This window comes from Macaca fascicularis, chromosome 15, assembly GCF_037993035.2.
Source record: "Macaca fascicularis isolate 582-1 chromosome 15, T2T-MFA8v1.1".
In the NCBI taxonomy this organism is placed as follows: domain Eukaryota; kingdom Metazoa; phylum Chordata; class Mammalia; order Primates; family Cercopithecidae; genus Macaca; species Macaca fascicularis.
In genome coordinates this window covers 11180507-11201045 of record NC_088389.1, presented here as the reverse complement: position 1 = coordinate 11201045, position 20539 = coordinate 11180507, and the positions used below count along the sequence as shown (strand labels likewise).

The window sequence follows — 20539 nt, the reverse complement described above, 5'->3', positions numbered from 1 at the left end:
AAAATCGGCCAGAGCCAATCAGCGTCATCACTCCGGGGACACGTGGGCGAGTCTCCTTAAAAAAAAACACAACACAACGAAAAAAAAAGAAACCAAAAAAAAAAAAAAAAACCCAGACCCAAAGTAAAAGTGACACAAGTTCATTTTTTAAAGGAAGGGGGGGAGGAGAAGGCGCGCGCGGACCGGCAGAGAGCTGCCGCCGAGGAGCAGGGAGGCGCTGTCCACGGTGCTGACGGGCCCCCGGAGCGGCGAGGGCGCGGAGAGAGGACCTCCCTGGCCAGGTGGAGCGTCATGAGCCGCTGGCAGCCGCCTCCGCCGCTCTCCGCGGTGCTGATGCCTCCAGGTGCGCTCCGTTCCGCCGGCTGCTAGCGCGGCCCGGGCCCGCAGCTATCCGCGGTGCTGACCTCGCCACCCTCAGCCACCGCTTGCCTGGAAGAAGCGTGCGGTTTGGATTTTTAAAACGCCATTCTTTATTTAGATTCCAACATCCTCGCGTTTCTTCTGTGCCAAGGGGCCCTCGGGCCGTCCGTCTCCCCCTTTGCTCTCCCCAACTTGGCGCGCCCTCCCTCCCATTCCTCCCTGACACTCCCACCACCCCCCCTCGGCTCGGCGGCTCGGCGCGATGCTGCAGAAGACGCACTGAGTCCTTTTGGATCTAATGCGCAGAGGAGGTTGGCCCAGAGCTCCTGGGCTGCCCCAAGGCTGAACTCCGTCCAAGGTGCCCGCAGGCTCCCTGCCCGCCTTCCCCATGCCAGCCCGCAGCTAGGGGCAGGGGCAGCGGCGGCTGGGGTTGGGGGTGGGTGGGGAGCTTTTGGGGAGGACAGGTCGCAGCTTGGCTATGGAAGGCTCCAATGGCTTTGGGATCGACTCCATTCTCTCCCACCGCGCGGGCAGCCCCGCCCTTCCCAAGGGGGACCCCTTGCTTGGGGACTGCCGTTCGCCCCTGGAGCTGAGTCCACGCTCAGAGAGCAGCAGCGACTGCTCTTCGCCAGCCTCTCCAGGAAGGGACTGTCTGGAGACGGGCACCCCACGGCCTGGTGGGGCATCCGGCCCAGGTTTGGACTCCCACTTGCAGCCCGGGCAGCTCTCAGCCCCGGCCCAGTCGCGCACCGTCACCTCCTCCTTTCTGATCAGGGACATCCTTGCCGACTGCAAACCACTCGCGGCCTGCGCACCCTACTCTAGCAGCGGGCAGCCGGCAGCCCCTGAGCCTGGGGGCCGCCTTGCGGCCAAGGCCGGGGAGGACTTTAGAGACAAGCTGGACAAAAGTGGCAGCAACGCCTCATCGGACTCTGAGTATAAAGGTAAGAAAGCAGGAGGTGAAAACTTGGGGGGATGCTATGTATCTAAAAACTGGCATTTAAAACGAGTACACATGGCAGGACATGCACTCGCTCACCTGGGGGCTCCCCCAGGGCTCAGGTTGAGCAGTAGTTCTCCTCGGAACATTTCAGCCAGTCCTGTGGTTATGCCTTTGAGTAACAAAGAGTCTGGTGGAGAGAGTGGGGGCAGGGGAGGGATACTGTGTGCCCGAGGGGAGATTTCCCCAAAATGCATGAAGCAAACTTTCTAAACTTCGACTGGGACCCCTGCCCTTCCAGCAGTGCTGGTGGACAGGAGCAGGTTCCAATCAGGCCAGTGGCTCTCTAGGAAGAAAACTTGCAGAAGCAATGGAAGACTCAAAGGGTTCTGCTTTATAAGAGTGAAAATATAGCAGAAAAATTTCAGCTGGAGCCCTGAGAACAGGCAGAATTTTCTGCCTTTTAATCTACATTTCCAGACAGGAAGAGAAAATGGGTTTTTCCTCCCAACGGGCCCAATGTGATCCGGGTCCTGTGAGTCATGAAAAGAGGCACTCACTTCAAAGCAGAAACCTCAGCTAGGCAGCTTCCTGGGAGCAGGTCAGGGGGCTGGTGGAGAGGGCAGTACCCTGCACCCTCCCACCAAGGGCTCTCATTGAATTTGATTTTAAGTGCCTTGACCAACCAACTCCAGGTTTTATGCAAGTTCCAGGGATTCCTGAGTAACCAGCCTTGTCTGCCGCTACACTGGGGTTGTTGCCTCTCCACTTTTCTTTTTACCTCTATGAATCTTTGTGTCGTTTGCTCCATTTTCATCCCATCTTAACCAAGGAGATGAGATCAGGGTTCAAAGAAAAGGGAGAAGGAAGGAGGGAAGGAAGGAAGGAAGGAAGGGGAGAAAGGGAAGAAAAAAAAAAAGAATTCCCTAATTTTGTTTCTGACCCCCAGCCACTACCTCCACTTTAGCTGTTTCTCAAAACCAGAGGCAAAAAGTTCTTTCTAAGGAAGAAGTCAAGGGGCAGAAGGTGAAGAGGAGTATGAGGGCTTCATGGGAGACAGCCCCTAGCAGAACACTCGGAGCGGGCAGAGGCTGTTTAGAGCTCTTTCAAGCATATAATTGATTCCCAGAAATCTTTTCAAGAGACAAAATTTCCCTGTAAGGGCAACTTCTTTATTGTCTTGCCCCCTCCCCCAACACCACCCCCCTCCTGGTGCCGTACCTTCTGATCCCTATTTGGACCAAGTTTTCACAAAATTTTAGGAAGGCTCATTTGACACTTGCTTCCCAACCAAGAATTCGTTTGTGGATATGTCCTAACTCCAAACCGAAATTCATTGGTCCGACTGCACATCCCATTTTCTTGATTTCCCCCACACAAACGGCTGAGCCTTCTTCAGCCAGGCTGTGCCGACCATGCCTGGAAAGTAGGCAGGTTGAACAGAGCAGCCAGGAAGAGATCTAGAGGCATGCGGGTGCCCACAGGCCAGCACCTGCCCAGTGGCCCTTGCTCCTTCCCTGCGGGGGCCTGCTTAGAGAGGCAAAGAAAACTTGCTCTGGAGAGAGACTGGCATGGGGAAGGGGGAGGAGAAAGAGGGGGAAGTCAATGTAAATATATATTCATAACATCACGGTTATTATTTACCATTTGCAACAAGAACGGCCCCGCTTTAGTTAGAGCAAAGGGCACGAATCTTCCACCGCCCATGCTAATGGCTGGAACTGGCAATGGTAACACAGTTTGGTCCTTGCCTCCTTTTATTTCTTTGCCCTCAGGAAGGATTTTGAGGACAGGTTTCGTTTAAGATAATTAGAATATCAATTTTCTTCTCCTGTCTCTGAGGATATCTGATCGGGAGGTGACGGAGGTGACGAGGGCCGGCTGTCTACATATCGCTTAAATAGGTTTGGAGCGAAGGGGTTAGAAGGTCTTGCCCAACCCCCACCCCAGGTGTTGCGGCCTTTGCCCCTAGTGAAAAAAGGAGCAGGGCCAGGGAGCCAGGCCTTGTCTGGAGCGTTTCTCAAATGTGGAGGTGACTTTTTCAGAGCTCAGAAACAGACACCCCGAGCCAGTCCGTGGAGCATTTAAGCTAATCTACTCTCCAGCCGCCTTCCAAGCTGAGTCATTTCCTTCAAGGAGGGCATGGGGGAAGGTCAGCCTCATCCCAAGTTTCTGCTATCAAAGGCTCCTCAAACAACATTTCTTTGATAATATTTAAAGAAGCCAAAACTCAGCTTTGAAGTAAGGCGGTCGGGGACACTAGCGGCTGGATCCAAGGTCCATGGAGAACCCAAACCAGAGCTTTGTTCCCAGCAGGCAGGGTCGGTGGATGGGCCTGGAACTCGGGGACACTGAGATGCAGCCTCTAGAACCAGAGGTTGGGAAGCCAGTACCCCCCTAGGCTGAGCCTATCCAGGAGGAGGCCAAGGCAGAGCAGGCACAGAAGGTACATTCAAAGCCCACGCTGGAGGGGGAACAGAAGAAAAGCCCCATTAGGTGACCCATTCTTCCTGACACCACAAACTCAACACCTCCCGACCTCCAACGCAGACCTCGTCCCTGAGAAGTGGGGGATTTTCATTAAGTAGTCCAGGCAATTAGGTCAAAAAGTAAGAGTTCTACGATATTAAGTTTGAGATTTGGATGATCGTTTCCTCAAACTTATTTAAACTATCTGTCTGCACAGACAGAACTCAAGTCCCCCCATCCCAACACATCCCCTTCTCCTGATGGGGGCCATGCCCAAATATGGGGAGCCCACACGGCAGGGAGAGCCTGGTGCCGGCCTGGAGGAGGCAGGTGGAAAGCCTTAGCCGGCCGGCAGCCGTTTCTCCTCTGAGCTCTCCTGGCTCACCAGGCTGGATGCCAGGCCCTCCTTGCAGCGAAGCGCTGCCTTTTCAGTTGAAAAGTCTCGATCCCTAGTGGCTCAATTAACCGGATTATTGTTTCCTACAGAGAGAAATCACCTTGCATTCAGCTGAACCCTCTCACTGCAAACGCCAGGCACAATGAAACTCCACCATAAAAGAAAACAGAGAAAAAAGGGAGTAGGTTGGGGGAAAGCCCCAGTCTGAGCCGCCAATTTTGGGGAAATGGTCTAGTTGGTTATATAATTGCTTTAGAGGGAGAAGGAGAGTGAGCATTTAGCTTGTTCGATTAAGTGTTTTCTGTGCAGTCAAAGCCGAACGAAAGTGTTTGGGATAAAGAAATCACCCGTGCCAGGTCTATCCTTCGAACTCAGGAGCTGTGCCATCGGTGCAATTCTGTCCCGACTGTGGGATGTAAACACACGATGCCACGCAGGTGTAGCAGGAGCCATCGTTAGTGAGCAATGTAATGACAACGAAACGCAGACCTGGGCAATGCGCGCTGCGCCCAAGGGGCAAGCGGGTGGCAGAGTCGCTTATTTCTCCAAGTGCTCGGCGCTCGCAGACCCGGCGCCTTCCGCCCAGCGCCCTGTGTCGGGAGAAATCATCACTATGAATTCGTATCCATATAGGGCAACGCCAGGCGGGACACAATGATCTGTCCTTCAGGACAAAGAGTGGCTCCGGGGAGAGCAGATTTTTGTCCCTCCACGCAGGTTTCTCTCCCCAGACCCCAGCCTTCAGCTTCCTCCCTTCCTGTCACGGACGCAGCCGGGGAAATTGGGGTCCAGACGCGGAGCTCACTCCGCCAGAAACCCTGGGCCCCCTCCCCTACTCTGGCAGGCTGGTTCCGGTTCCATCGTCGCGGCTCCGTTTATCCCTCCAGGGAGCGCGGGCGGAGCGCCGAGCGCGGCGCAGGGACTGGAGAACGCGGCGCAGCTTCGGGTTCTTTCTACTCGGAGCTGCCCGGGGGATCTCGGCCTCGGGCGCTCCCGCCGCCGTCCTGTTTCCCTCAGAGTTCATGTCCTGTTCCGGGGCCCCAGAGGTCCCGGCTCCGAGCGGCCCCCGCGAGCTTGGGTGTCGGGGAACCACCGCTGTCAGAAGCCGCGGTTACACAAACGCCACAGGCAGGAGAGGGAGGGCACCGGCGGCGGCTGCGAGGCCGGGCCCTGACATGCCACTGTGTCCGCAGTGAAGGAGGAGGGCGACCGCGAGATCTCCAGCTCCAGGGACAGTCCCCCGGTGCGCCTGAAAAAGCCACGCAAGGCGCGCACGGCCTTCACCGACCATCAGCTGGCGCAGCTGGAGCGCAGCTTCGAGCGGCAAAAGTACCTGAGCGTGCAGGACCGCATGGAACTCGCCGCCTCGCTCAACCTCACCGACACGCAGGTCAAGACCTGGTACCAGAACCGCAGGTGAGGCCCGACTGCGCGGGTAGGGGCAGAAAGGGAACTTCCCCTTTCCTCACAGCTCCTGGAGGGGACCAGGAGTCTACAGGTTGGTGCTAAGGGAGCGATCCTGAGCCTCCCCCATTCTGTAAGAGTGGGAAACTGAGGCCCTAAGGGAGAAGGTTCTGCCCAAAGTCCCCACAGTGAGGGACAGAGATGAGATTAGACTTGGTCTCCAGTGTCCAGTCAGTCCTCTCCCAGATGGGTGGACAGACACATAGGCCATTGAAGATCCAAGTCCTGCCCTAGCTCAGCTGGAGTTGGCGGGGGTGTTCCTGGAGCCGCCACGTGAATCAGCCTGGGTCTTGGAAGCCCCAGGCCCTTGAAGGGTGACAGTCTTGACGCCCAGGAAGCCTGTGAAGAGGACAGCCAGGCAGTGGCCCTTGGGGTATTGAAGCCTGGCCCAGACCGGGCAGATGCCTTAGGGGCCTCTGAGTTTCCGAGGCTCTTCAGGTCTCCCCAGACTTTCTGGTCCCAAAACGTGAGTGGGGAACTGGCCAAGCCCTTGCTCCTTGGGGACAAGGTGACTAGGAAGTTGGTGTTGGGGCACTAGACTTGAACCTGTTTCCTAATTTCCCTCCCGAACACACTCACCAGACTTAGGTGCACATGTACAAAACATACACGCATCCACACAACCCAAATAGCGACACACTGACGCACACATCAATACAACTTGCAGTCACACACGCACTCACACTCAGCCCCACAGTCACTCGCACACTCTTAGCAGAGGCAGGAATGGTGCTTTTCATAAACAAGCCTCAGAACACAACGCTCCATTAATAATAAATACTGATTACTGCTCCGGGCATCAATAATTAAGGCTTGTTACAGTAATTACACAATTATGATGATGATTAATAATTCAGGGAGGGAAACAGGGCTGGTGTGGCTGAGCCCACCTTAGTGGACCCTGGCTGGTCTGCCTAGCCTCACCTGGCAGGTGAGCCTGGGCTCCAGGCCTGCCTTCTCCAAACCCCAGGCCTTTGGCTGGCCAAGGCCTCTGGACTTTGGGGCCAGACAGTGCGCAGGGCTCACACTGCAAGCCCTGGAGAGTGGCAGGTGCAGCCTGCTCCGGCCGGCAGGGCATGCAAGCCGGGAATGCGTCCTCTCCGGTTGCCATTTCAGGCTCGCTTGCTTGTGCTAGCTTGCAGCCTGGCCAGCCTGCAGAGGAATCAACCGCATTCCCTTCCCTGACCAGAGCACCCCCATCCCCGCAGCCCTCTCCAGGGTGATCCCACCTTCATAAAGAGGCACCTGCAGGGAGGAACCCTTCTACCCAAGGGTTCGTTCTGCGATGTCCTGGGCAGGGTAAGGCGCAGTTAGAGCCAGGCTTTGGGGTCAGACAGCAGGGATTAAAACCCGGGCTCAAAACCCGGGCTCCTTTTTGAAAACTGGCCCAGACCTCAGTTTTCCTCTCTGTAAAATGGGGTAAGAGCCACGGAAGGCCGGTGGAAGATAAAAGGAGAGGATGCATGTAAGGCGTGCGATGGTGCCTGGCACTCGGTTATTTATTAACAAATGAGTATGATCCCTCTTGGACTCCTTTGGCCTCTCTGGGCCAAGCAGTGGGGAGGGGCTGGGGTCCCTGGATGCCCTAGCCCTGATCCCGCCATGCACGTTTATTTCGGCCCCCAGGACTAAATGGAAGCGACAGACAGCCGTCGGGTTGGAGCTGCTGGCGGAGGCAGGCAATTACTCAGCGCTCCAGCGGATGTTCCCGTCGCCTTATTTCTACCCGCAGAGTCTGGTTTCCAACCTGGACCCCGGCGCGGCGCTCTACCTGTACCGCGGCCCCAGCGCGCCGCCGCCCGCTCTCCAGAGACCTCTGGTGCCCCGCATCCTCATCCACGGACTCCAGGGCGCCAGCGAGCCGCCCCCGCCGCTGCCTCCGCTGGCCGGCGTCCTCCCGCGTGCTGCGCAGCCTCGGTGAGGCGCCCGCCCGCTCCGGGGCCTCTTCCCGGGGGCTCGGCGTGGCCCCTTCCTCCCGCCTTTCTGAGGGCGCGGGTTTGACGCCCCTTCCAGGGAGCGGGCCCTGCCCGGCCCTCCCTGGCGCCCCAGCCCAGTGTCCCCCGAAGGGCCAAATGCTAAGTCCACTGAGGCCCGGACCTCGGACTGCGTCTCCCCAGTCCCCCCTCGGTGTCCTCTCTCGCGGCCGCTCTGTCCGGGAGCCACCCCCACCCGCCGGGTGTACATACGCGTCTCTGCCCCTCCCCGCCCCCAGCCTCTGCCGGCTCCCCTAGGCGCCCCTTTCTCCCCAGGGGCGGGTGCGACTGATTCCCAGGCTTCGCTCTCTCCCACAACCCTTCCACGCTCCAGGTGGAGAACAGCCCCTCTCCCCGCGCCCCTGCCAGGGAGAGAAGGGGAGTGCGGAGTCCCGTCTCCCTATCCCTCGAGCGCCTGGGCCAGCGGCTGAGCTGTACATACCGTGTGCAAAGTGTATATGAAGTTATTTATTCGTGAACCATGAGCCCGTGACCGTGTCCGTGGATTAGTGAGTCTGTGGCCTGTGCCCTCCCCACTCCCAGGCGGGGCAGGAAGGGGCTGAGGGGGTTTGCCCACCCACCCCGACCCCAGTCCCCAGCCTCAGCCCCGGTCCGGGGGCAGCCAGGCCTCTCGGGTTCTCTCTTTTTTTAAATGTCGAAATAAACTTCTTACAAATGACCAGGCGCCTGTCCGCGCTCCCGTCGCTCGGTCCGCACTCAACCCCTCTCCCATCCCTCTCATGGGGGCTCGGTTTCCTTCCATCCTCAGTAACGAAACATTTTTGTCCCCCTTTTCTTCCCCGGTGCTGTGGACGTGCGCGGGGGGCCGATGGGACTCGCTGGAGCCGGGGTCTCCCCTCCCTGGCCTCAGTCTTCCCATCTCTACAGCGAGGCCAGCCCGTTCCTCCCCTCCTCCCCCTCTGTCTCCATCTGGTTCCTCGCGGCTCCCAGACGGTCCCGAGGGCCGGGGCGGGGGTCCGTGCCGGAACAGGCGGGGGTCAACGCGGGGCCTCGGTCGGCTGCGGGCCGGGCTGCGGGGCCCGCGCCGAGACGACTCATCTGGCCGCGACAAGGGCCCCGGCAGCTGGTGACCGGCCCGCCGGGCGCGCGCCGACAGATGGGCTCCGAGGCTGCTCCCCCCATGACTCCCACCCTCCGCCCCGCGTCCGGCCGCGCTCGGGCTCCCGACGCTCGCGGGCGCCAAGGCGGCTCCGGCCTCCGGGCCTCCCGCACCAGGCAGGACTCCGCGCGCCTTCGCTGCGAACCAGACGCCACATCGGGTAAAGCCCCACTCCCACATCTTCTCACCTCCCCTTTACCCCGGGAGGAGGTTGGAAATGAGACCCGGAGGGGAGCCAAATCTCAGCGTCTGCCTGATCTCTTCTGGCTGCCCCAGACCGCAGCTCTAGCATCTCAGGGGAGAGGGGTTTAAGTCCCGAGTCAGACTCGAGGCTTCCAGTTCACGTTCAAAGGGCCATGGTCACCTGAGACTGTTCCCTCTCCGGGGAGGTGGGCGCAGGTGCTTCCCTCCCACACACCACCTGCAGCTCGCTAACCCTCAGCGCGGGGAAGTTTTGGGGGCCTCTAGTTTGGGGGCAGGGTTTCTCTGAAGACGGGGGCCGTGTTCAGACTATAACCCCTCTCGAAAACCAGACCCACAGCCAGGTCCGCTACTGTTTCCTCCCTGCCCCCCAACACTCGCGCACAGCAGCTTTCTTTCCTGGGATGGCAAGGGTATTATTCTGATTTTGCAAAATGCACAGCAGCTAATTAAGTCAAGGAGCCCCTCGGCTTTCGAGTTCTTTTGCATGTGAATGGGGGTTGGTAAATCCCCAGCTCTGGCTCTGGTGGGGGGCGAGGGGAGACTGTCCCCAACTCAGGGTTAATGAAGTGGGAAAGGAGTCTCTCATAGCCTCCTGCAAACAAAACCCCCCATGCAACAAACCCTGCCCAAATCCTACATGGATTGACTTAAACCCAGGGGATAAGTGCTTTAAATTAATCTCATTGAATAAGAATGAGACCAAACAAAACTCTTTAAAATCATATTAAAAATCTATCAAAGGACAACTTGCACTGGTGTGCTTTTCATTTTGTGAAAGTGAAGGAGATAGACGGTAGCAACCACCCTCACATTTACACAGTGGCAGCGCAAACCACAGACACATTCTCAACTATGTAATTGTCCTTGTACCTCAGAGGCGATTTCATATCTTACATTAATGAAGAACAAGGCTTCCCTACAAGTTTATAATTAGAATATTTTAAATTGTCCTGCACATCCCATCTGCAATAATAACTTCACAACCTTTGCAGTGAGGTGGGCTCCTGCCTTCCACCCACTTAGAAAGCTAAATTGGTTTCTGTTCCCAACCCTGAGGTTGGGCGAGCTCTCATGTAAGAAAAAAAGAATAAATGTGGGACCCCAACAGGCCTGACAATAGGAGAGGGCTGAGAAGGTATCTTCTCCCGCTGCGCCACTGACCCATTCCCCCTCATAAACGTCGACTCCACAGGCAGGGGGCAACAAAGTTGAAAAGAAGTTGAGAGCTCCCTGCTGGCCCTTGGTCGCAAGGGAAATTGAGGACTGGGGCAAGTTGAGAACCTGAGCTGATTTTCAGGGCGCCCACTGCCCGACACTGACAGGCCTGGCTCTGGATTCTTCCTACTGTGGAGCGGATTAAGAGATAATGTCTAATGGTCAGGGGGGAGGTTTAACAAGACCAGTTAAGAACCCTTTTCAAGCAGGGCAACTTCTCCAGTGGAAAAGCCTTCAACTTGTGTCTCTACGAAGCAATGCTCGGATTTTAATGCCTTCCACTGACTGTGGCCTGAAGGGTTAAGCGGGGAGGCCCCTGGCAGTTTGGGAAGATACCTGCTCCGAAAGGTCTCATTTACTTCCCTCTTCCCTAAAGTTCTCCTCCCTTCACTCCAGGGGGAAAAGAAAAAAAATCAAAGTAACCCACTGGGCTTTTTTAAAAAAAAAAAAAAAAAAAAAGTCCTTTACTGAGATTTGGTTGGCTCGTTGCTTCTCTAGAGTGGAAGGGGCTGTCTGCACATCAGCACTGACTTCATCTCTCAGCAAGGGCTTTCTGACCTTCAGTGCGTGAGAATGAGGCCCGTCAACTGCTAAGGCTGTGGCAAACATGACGATGTCCTGGATTCCAAAAAAACATTCTACAAGCCCACTTGGGGGGAACGCTTTTAGGCTGCAACATTCTATTAAATGTCCAAATTCTGTGTGACTCTAACTATGGGAACCAGGCTTACGATATAGAGACGTGGGTAAGTTTGGGAAATTTTAAAAAGAGGCATGGTTAAACATACACACAAAAATTAGAGTATGTACAATGGAATTAGGCTCAAGCTTTGCCTAATTGATGCCTGAAATGTATAATCTGTCAAGAGCCGTAATAAAAGAGAAAGAGATTTATTTTAAGGTTATCTAAATTTAAACAATATTAACCTTAAATCTGCTAAATCCATGTTTCTTTATTAACTGGGGTAATATATTGATTCTACTTAGACCCACATAGCATCTATGGCAAGAAACCCTCACCCTAAGAGTTAGCAGATGAGGTGTGTAAGTTTTGATCTTGGAATGACCGTCACTCACACAATGCACGATTCTAGCACTCCTCTTTCCCCCCAGGCATGCAGAACTCTGCCAGTTCGCCCTTTAGTGGAATGAGTATTAGGGGGAGAAAAAGTAAGGTTTCTCTTTGATCATCCCCAATCACTGGCATTAATCCTGTTTTGCACACAGCTGGGTTTTGTCTATAAAGTTTGAACCCTCCTTTTCTCATCCAAATCATGTGAACCATTACACATCGAAATAAAAGTAAGGTGGCAGATTTGCCCAAAGTCAGGCTGACATGTGCTACAGGGTTGTTGTTTTTAAATTATTATTGTTAGAAACTTCACCAACAGTCCCTGTTAATTTGTATGTGACAGCCAACTCTGAGAAGGTCCTATTTTCCCATCTGCAGAGGATCCAGTCTCACTAGGCTCCTCCTCGCCCTCACGCTGGAGTCCCTGCCAGTGTGGGTGCCCACTGACATTCACCTGTGTCTAGAATGGTGGCAAGGATGCTGATCCCCCGTGGTCCCTGCGGGAAGCCCTACTTTGCCAACTCTCACCACCCTCTCGTGGCCACCTAGGCCTTTCATGGATCTAGGGGTATCTGCTGAAGTGGTGCCTCAACACTGGTCCTGGGGAGACCACGGAGGGTGGCGCCGTCACTGCAGAGGAGAAGGGAAGTGAGAAAGCAAGAGACAGCGGAGAGGACAGGAGTGGTGCCCAGTGGTGTGGAGGCCTCCAACCCTTTCTCTTCTGGACCCCTCTGCAAGTGCCCAAATCTTACATTTATTGGGAAATCAATACGCTCTAGGGGGCCTCTTTCAAACCTCCCAGAAAACAATGCAGGGGTGGGGGGGGGGCAGCTGTGGCCTGGGTCACAATACAAAGACCCCCAGACCTTTCTTGAAGACAAGACGGGATTTGATAGGGAAAAAAAAGCTTGGGATACTGGGGACTTTTGACTTCAAAGGCAAATAATAAAAAGCCAACAGTAAATCAATTAGCCTGAGAGAATGAGTTTTCCATGGACATAAAAGAAGGAACAATGCATGTAAATGCAATCTCGTGTTTCCAGAGGAAAATAAGAGGGATCACGAGCCTGAAAACACATTCGTATTTTTTGACCCAGCCCAAAAACTTTTTGTATTTTCTTCTCTCTTTGTACAAATTCAATTCCAGTTTTTAACACCCTAATTCACAAAATTCATGCCAATGTATGCACTGATAGGTAGGCTGAAGTCAAGCTGTGAAACTTCAGAACACAGGTAAGGGCAGCAATCAACCCCGTTCCAGACTGACACGCAACACGTTCTTATACCACGTCCCAGAGTGCCAGCTCAACCCCGGCATGTCAGCGCCTGGGTGAAGGGAGTGCCGGGTAGTGATGGGATCATTGCAAGACACAGACCCCTTCCATCGGGAGCTGGCTAGTCTCTATGGTGCCCCACGCCACTGATTTCTATCAGGCTCCAGGGCCTCCCACGGAGGAAAAGGGCTGTGGCCCCTCTGATTCTTGGGGACGTGATATTCAGAGAAAGACAGCAGTTGTTTTCCACAAGGCTCCTCTGACAAGAACAGGACATCAATCTACTGCCACCCAGGGCTTCCAGGATCCACTCGAAGACCCAGAGAGATTTTAAACTTTCTGGGAAGTCTTGCTGTCCTGCTGTAAAGCTTTCTGGGTTTTTCTCCATTTTAATGTTTTCCCATGGCCAAAGCAGGGTGTCGGCTGCAGACTGGGCCGCAGCGGCCGGCTACCAGGCTCTCCGGGTGCGTTTTGCTTTTTGACCTTGGCGACGCCAGGCTCTATGCCACTTGAGTATTCCGAACGTAGGATTTCAGTAAGGCTGTGTTTACTTTGGGTCTTCTTATGAAGGTCAGGCCTGAAGAATAGTAACAGCAGAGAGGGAAAGGAAACTTTATTATTACTATTTTTCTTTCCCATTTGGAAAGAGGCTGATAGCAGCTGGTTCTGAGACTGTGAAGCTGACATTTTTGTATTAACAGAAGTACAATTCTTTCAATGGCACTTGTTTTGATATTCTATGCACCAGAAGATTAGATACGGCGCTGACAGATTTTCATAACGGTGGCAAAATACCATGGCATTTTTAAAAGTGAGGCTTTGTTCTGTGTTGTTTTCATGGGGAAAAAAAGAACTATACACCCTCATGCTCTGATGGCAAATGAGGTGTATGATACAGCGGTTTGCCAAAGGACGGGGAGAAACCCACCGTCACACTCAACAACATGAAGCAGTGAAAGCTTGCGGCAGCTTCCCGGTAACTCCCAAGCAGCTTAAAGCAACTGGCCTCCTCATGGGCTCCTGAGGGCTTCAGGACTCAGCCCTGCGGGAGCAGAGTCCAGCAAGGTCTATGCAGCCCTCCAGGGTCCCAGAATGATGGCTGGGATGAGAGCCTGATATGAATGGAATCATATGAATGGAAAAAACTATTAAACATATTTCTGACCCTACAAAGCCCAAACCCAGGGCACAGCCTGGTCAATGTCTGCACTGAGGATTAGACCAGCAGCTCTCTCCAGCCCACACAGACCCGGGTGTTAGAGGGAGGCTTCTCCCTGCCCTAAGCCACTCAGAAAATGCCAAGGGTAGAAAATCAATTTCAGATGTCAGATCCTGATAACTGTCCTGAAAAGATGGCAATTTTACCATTTAATCAGAAGACCAGAGGAGGAAATTTATAGATGTTCAATCATACATCAGAAGAATGATCATGAAAATTGAAGAGTAAAATAATGTTTCTTAAGACAAGATCTTAACCAAAGCAACAACAATAAAACAATTACCAATGGGGCCTTGTTGGCAATTCCTTCAGTACCAAAATGGCAGTGTCTTAGGACACTACAGTGTCATGGAGTTGTCACAAAGACATACGTTACATTCTGCTACTACGTTTACAGCATTCTCTTTGCTGCAATCAGAGAATAAACTGAACTGAAATTGTGGTCAAAATAAATGTAACAGAATGCCTTAAAACCCAAGAATTAGAAATAAGACTAATAGTATGTTATTAACCTGACTGTGAAAGCTTGTAGAACCCATTATAACCGAGCTGAAGCAATAATACCTGGTTATAATCACACTCCAGAGGACAGGGTGACAGTCATACAATGGTGTTTTCTATTGTAACATACAGGAAGACACATTCAAGCCAACCTCTGCGGGAAAAGAAGATCTGAAGCAAGGGGACAGTGAGGAGATAACATGTAAGGGCCAGGAGTTTATGGGGTGAGCACATTAGGGCGGGATGTAGTGAGAAGATTAGAAGTATACAGGGAAGACATCCTGGGGTCTGTGGGAAATGATTCATGTACACGACCTCCTACAATCCTCGCTCAACTAGGTGGGTATGGTTATTATCCTCATTTACAGACAAGGACACAAAGACCCAAGGAGGGTAACTTGCCCCAGGACCACATGGCTGGTAAGTGGAGAAGGCGAGGCAAACTCAGGGCAGAGGACAATTTGCAGGGTCAGGCAGGGCAGGAGGACTCAGCTGGACCAAGGGTGGAAAATGGCCAAGATGTGACAGGAGGGGTCCTCTGTGGTCTCCTAAGGACTACTTCAGCAGGACAGTGGGGCAGGAGCCAGGCGACTGAGTAGGGAGTGGTGAAGGGAGACGGCAGAGCCATGGGGCGGAGGAGGGAGCAGCCGGGATTGGAACTTGACTGTCACTCATCAGCTGAGGACACGGAATGAGCAACTCAGGCTCCGTGCCTCAGTTTCCTCACTGAGAATGGCGCTCATAGGTGTGAGGATTAGAAAAAATTAAGACGTATAAGGGGGTAGCTGGTAGTCGGCATGTGGATCACAATCACAGTTAAACATTAGGAAACAGGTCTGCAGATGCCACGCACCTCCCCCAGAGCCACCCAGGAGCCAGGACTGGTGCTACAGCCCCTGACAGCTGGATGAGGGCTCTTCCGACAGCATCCACCACTTCCCAAAGAGCAGCGAGCCTCATCATGGGTCACCCACCCATGCGGACTGAGTGCACCGGGCCGAGCCGCGGGGGGCTGACCTGTGGTTGGGAAGTGGCAGGAGGCACAGCCTGCGGTTGGGCGCACTCAACTTGTTCCAAACTGAGGGCTGCCAGTTCCTGTGCCTGTAGTTTATTTTTAGTCAGGTTATGTGACAGAGTGAAAAGGGTCTGACAGGAAGGAATGCTTTTTCTTCCCTCTTGTTTGAAGCCAGGTTCACAATGTGTATAATTTTAAATGTAACAACCTAAGTTTCAAAATATGCAAAATTTCAGTCAAAATATTCTCCCCAGCATAAGCTCCAGCACTTCAATGATGGCTCCTGTTCCCGCTAAGGCAAAATAAAGAACCAGCATCTTATTGGGGTGACTGATATACTAACTGCCTACAGAGGCGGTGCGGGCTGCAGGAGCATCTTCCAGACACCAGCACTCAGGCAGTGTGCCCATGCTCCCAGGCTGCCATCCACCCAAAAGAGCAAAAGCCTGTACCCATGAATGCAGCCTACACAACAGGCAGACACCCACACACCACCGGGGCCACTTCCACAGCTCAAGACCTGTCCCTTCACAGACAAACACCGTGGGTCTGGGGTGGAGGAAGGCAACCACTAGGGTGTACACTGCGCCACTGAGTAGGAACAGGAGAGCCCATGTGGTGGAAGAGGATGTACGTCTTGGAGATGGGGCCTATGCGCCTTCAGTTATCATCACCACCTTTCCTGGCTATTTCATCACGTTAGCCAATGTCTTTTCAACCCGGGATACAAAGCCAGCAGTCCACACACTCAGAGGTTCCGGTGGTCAGCAAGCAGGCAGAGGGTGGCATTTTCCAGCCCAGACCTCTTCCTTAAGTGGGAGAAGCTCAGGCCAACCCTGCAGGGGTTTCACCTGCTGTCACAACAGCCACCTCAACAAAACCCATTTATCCCTTGGCCAGCTCCCTGTCTCCTTGTCCTTTGTTCCAAGGCCCAGTGCTGAAAAGGCGAAGTACAGATGGGAAGATGAACTACTCTAAACCCAAACATGCGATGGGCGCTCAATTTCTCCCTCTGCCAAGCTGCAATGCTCCCAGGAACCTGCCAACTTTCTCGCCCTCCTTCCCCTCCAAATACCCGCACCCCTCTCCAATGGCCTTCCTGAGCATCCACCATAGTAATCCTGTAGTTACCAAGCAACAGATCAGTTTATCTAACCACAGGGAACTCCCTTGTAGTGAAGGCTGAATAAACCCCTCCCCAGTTACCAGGCTGGATTACTCAGCATGACAGGCAGATGCCACTTGCACCGCCAATAAGGTGAAATCACAGCCTAATTAGAAAATCAATACACCCTGTTACAATGACCACTGGAGAAGAGAGATCGCAGGGCCTTCTCCCAACTTCATCATTAAATTCTCAGAATGAGCTTCCTAGGTAAAAAGCCATTCGAATTCAGGCTTTTGTTAATGGCATTCTGTTATAGGACAGAAGTTTAAATGTTATTTATGTACCGTTAAGTATCAATAGTTTCTTTCAAGTTTTATGGCTTTAGGGTCATGTTTTGAAAAGTCTTCATCCCAGGATTTCAAAAATATTAAAGTATTTTTTCATCTAGCTTGCTACTGCTTTAATTTCATCTAAGTTTTATTTTGATTAATAGAGAAATGAACTGTTTCTTCCTAAGAGTTATCCAGTTATCCACAACGGTCACTGAACAATACATCTTTTCCCCAAGGTTTTGAAAGGCTCCTTTAGAGTACTTCCTGCAGGCTCTGTTTGAAGAGCAGTGATGACCACAATGGCGTCCTGAATGGGCTCTACAAATAGATGAAAACATTTAATCGAATACCAATTACATGGGCTGTTAATGGATTTAAATATAAAACAGGTCAAATCAAAGTCATTCAAATGACTACATGATGTAGGCATTTAACTCACTCACTTTTCCAACCACCACCTGAAACAGGTACTACTAGTATCCCCACTTCCTGGTAAGGAAACTGAGGCACAGAGAGATTAGGTCATTTGTCCAGGGCCACAAACCAGTAATGCAAGAATGTGAACTCAGGAAATCTGACCTCACAGAGTTGAACCATAGCAGTCTGCCACCATGCTACAGTTTTCAAAACAAGGGGCAAATTCCTGGCATAAAATGTTTTTAATATACATAAATCTGTATGTCTGTATGTATATGTGCAAAGTCTGAAGGATAAAGGAAATGTATCAGGGTGAACTTGAATGTGGGCTTATGGGTAATTGTTGAGCTTTTCCCTAGGTCCTGTAGTTTTACAATGAGCATGCATTATTTTTATAACTAGAAAATAACAGTATATTCACTCTAAGGGGAAACAAAAGCAAATGGTAGAATTTTGTCCAATAGTGAAAGGCTAGAGTATTTTAATTTCTACTAATCAGAAACCTCTCTGCCTTTTGCCTTTGAGCTGGTTTGATTCTGCGAGGCTGTAGTACAACTAAAACACAGACAGACAGACAGACAGAGGGGGGTTCTTCAGACAGACTGAGGACTGATGAAGCACACTCCTCTGATCTGATGTTCCAGGACCACGGCTAGGCGCTGAAGGTCTCTGCTGAGGACACAAGCCCCCCAGGTGGGAAGAAAAGCCTGGGCTCTCAGTGAACGCAGGAGACAGCGATGATTTCGGGTGGCCCGGGGCTGACTGAGTCCCTACATTTGTGCCTGACTCCATGGATGACGAAAAGGTGGCCATGTCTGGGTAGGGTTTTGGTGGCTCTCAGGTCACAGTGAGGGTAACAGGCAACTCCAGGGGAATGTGACAAGCGGGCCCTCCGTATGCTTGTACACAGAGGAGCTGAGGTAAAGAATAAGCTGGTGTGAGATGCCATGATAACTTCACCTTGGCGTGGGCCGGCCCAGGGAGGACGCTACCCTACCTTTTATGGTCAGTGAGGAAAAGGAACTGTATCAAGACTCTTGGAACCTCCGGGTTCTGTTCTGGCAGACCAGCTGTTTCAGGGGTGCCTTCTTTGTGATTTCTTAGGATCCAACCAAGTCAAGCTTTTGTAAAACTACCAGAGCCCCAGCAGACGCTCGGCTCCGGTTGAGTCCTGCTGTGGCAGTGAGAATCATGGGAACCACAGCGGCATTCTTGGGAGGGGTTCTGTGGACAGAGGCTGGTGGAAAGTGGACTTCAGCTTCGTGCCAATGATCAAGATCTAGTGAAGCTCAGAACTCTGAGCCCTGGGCCAAGGACAGGCACAGTGGCAGGCAGCGCAGACCACAGGTGACTGAGAAAAACCGCAGATGGCCTGGTGCACTTGCTGCCTGGAGGCCACGCACACAATGGGAAAGAGGAGAGACCATATTTAGGTACAGCTGATGTCTGAAAATGAAGGGCCTAACCAGAGCCCCAGAAATGGATGGAAACTTTGAGATTATTTAGCCCAGGTGACCAAAACTCTTAGGAAGTTCTGTCAGAACATAAGCAGGAACTTCAGATGGCAGGTGGCAGTGCTGGGGACAGGCAGAGGACCAGAATTTGATGACCTTGGTTGGAATCCCAGTTCTGCCACTCACCTAGCTGATGACCTTGTGGAGTCACAGCAGCTTTCTCCAAGCTTCGTTTCCCTGTACATCAGAAAGGACCTATGCACAGGCACATGGCCAGTATGAAGGTAAACGGCCTACAGTGCGTTAGAAAGCTCAATACATCTGAATTCTCTGTGAAGTCTCATGAATTACTGTTAAGATGGAGGATACAGGGTGAACACGGCAGCAATGAGTTGTGGTTGGAACTGTTATATGATTACACACTGAAAATACTGACTGAGAGAGACCAGCTTGGGGCAGAGTCCCAGCCCCACACCTCACAGCGCAGCCCCCTGGGCCTGTCCTGTTTGACACGGTGGGCGAACTGGATGATATCATGAGGCATATCTACCACATCTGCAGGAACAGCGAATACACTGGCTGACAAAATAACAGTCCAGGAGACCGAAGGGATGGGCCTACGCTGGCAAGGTGAGCTTGAACTGGGACAGATGTCAGGTCTTGCCATTAGAAGGGTGGCATACATTGTCACATATGCAAATGGGCAGGGATTTAGTTGGCAAGTTTCAACCTGGAACCAGAGGTCTGGGTTCGAATCCCAGCTCTGCCCAGTGGACAGTGGTGCCATCATGGGCAGTTTCCTCCTCTGTAAAACAGGGATAACATCATGATTGCAGTGAGGACCACAGTGGCCATCCATCATGGGGGCCAGTGCCTGGCCGCTGAGGACCCCATTAGTGGAGCCGCCATCCCTGCCATTATCATCCCCTGCACTAACAGACGTGATTGCCCCATACTTCTTGCTGGGTAATTTCCACTGTAAGTCTGGATAATTTCATGAACCAGACTTGGAAAAGAACCTGGACAGATAGGATAGGTGGAGCCGAGTCATCCAGATGACAGCGTGGACCAAGGAGCAGCTGGGCCTTGGTACGGCCTGAGACAGGCACACCAGAAGTAAGACCCTCTGAGCGGGGGTCCCGGCACAGCCTCATACAGGCTGTAGAACTGATTCTGGAAGTTCGGCCAAGGTACTTATTTCTCTAAGTCCCAGGTTATTCACTTATGAGATGATTAATGAGCTAACATTCTCAAGTATTCATCACACGGCCTGTTATGGAAGTACTCAGTAAATACTGACTACTGTTATTATTAACAGCATGAGAAGGAGAAAAGGGGAGGAGACAAGAGTCATCCTCAGATTTGTGGCACACTGCCATGTGAACTAAGGCCTGGTCTGATCGTTAACACCACCTTCTATGTTAGCACATCATGTACACACAGCATTTGAATCTCACAGAGGCCAAACAGTGGAAATAAGACCAAAGGGTGGAAAATGAAAGTCGTGAATTCTGGTTCATTCTCAGAAGCTCTAATGGCAAGCCAGGTCCATGAATGGACAGCCCTGGGGGCTACAAGGCACTGGGACGCCAGGGGTGCTGAAGCAGAGGCCACACTAACCATGAGAGGTGCGATGGGACCCACAGGACCAGACTGGGCCAGGCTGGGCAGACTCAGGGAAGACTACGTAGTTTCCATCTTTTTATTTACAGATCAAAGAGAGGAAGTGAGACAGGGCAGAGGAACCGCTGTTTATCAAACACCCACTCTGAGATCAGCCCTGAGCTAAGGCTGCACATTCCTTACCGTTCCCCACACCCTACACCCTACACGACAACCCGACAGCACCTCCATTTTACAGCTAAGCTGTTGCTGAGTGCTATGGTTGGGATCAAACTCAGGAATGTGGGCTTCAAAACCCACGCTCCTAGCACTGTTCCATTCTGCTTCCAGACCTAAAGGAAACTGGAAAAAAAAGTCAGATCCAAATCTTGCTTATGATAGT

At 52.5% G+C, this 20539-nt stretch overlaps 2 protein-coding genes across 23 annotated transcripts in view; one reads left to right on the top strand and one right to left on the bottom strand.

Annotated features, from left to right (window-relative positions):
- The window catches only part of DDX31 (DEAD-box helicase 31), a 180699-nt gene that overhangs the window by 90981 nt on the left and 69179 nt on the right, over positions 1 to 20539 (bottom strand). For 8 of the 21 annotated variants that reach the window (XR_006692805.3, XR_012424211.1, XM_074016177.1 and 5 more), the window contains one exon: positions 11018 to 13065. The exons of the other annotated variants lie outside the window; for them this stretch is intronic. Coding sequence is in view for 6 of the 8 variants with exons in the window: in XM_074016177.1 (XP_073872278.1) it covers positions 12819 to 13065 (247 nt within the window). In the remaining 2 variants the exon portion in view is untranslated. Of the gene's footprint in view, positions 1 to 11017; positions 13066 to 20539 lie in introns of those variants that run through there. 21 annotated transcript variants of the gene reach the window in all.
- Positions 150 to 8283, top strand: BARHL1 (BarH like homeobox 1). Of its 2 annotated transcripts, none has more exons than XM_074016181.1 (3): positions 150 to 1304; positions 5365 to 5582; positions 7257 to 8283. In XM_074016181.1, the coding sequence occupies exons 1-3, from the start codon at positions 839 to 841 to the stop codon at positions 7260 to 7262; spliced, it is 690 nt and encodes a 229-aa protein (XP_073872282.1). In that variant the 5' UTR covers positions 150 to 838; the 3' UTR covers positions 7263 to 8283. The 2 variants fall into 2 exon arrangements, with proteins under 2 accessions (XP_073872282.1, XP_005580622.1); XM_005580565.5 differs by having other exon boundaries at positions 5360 to 5582.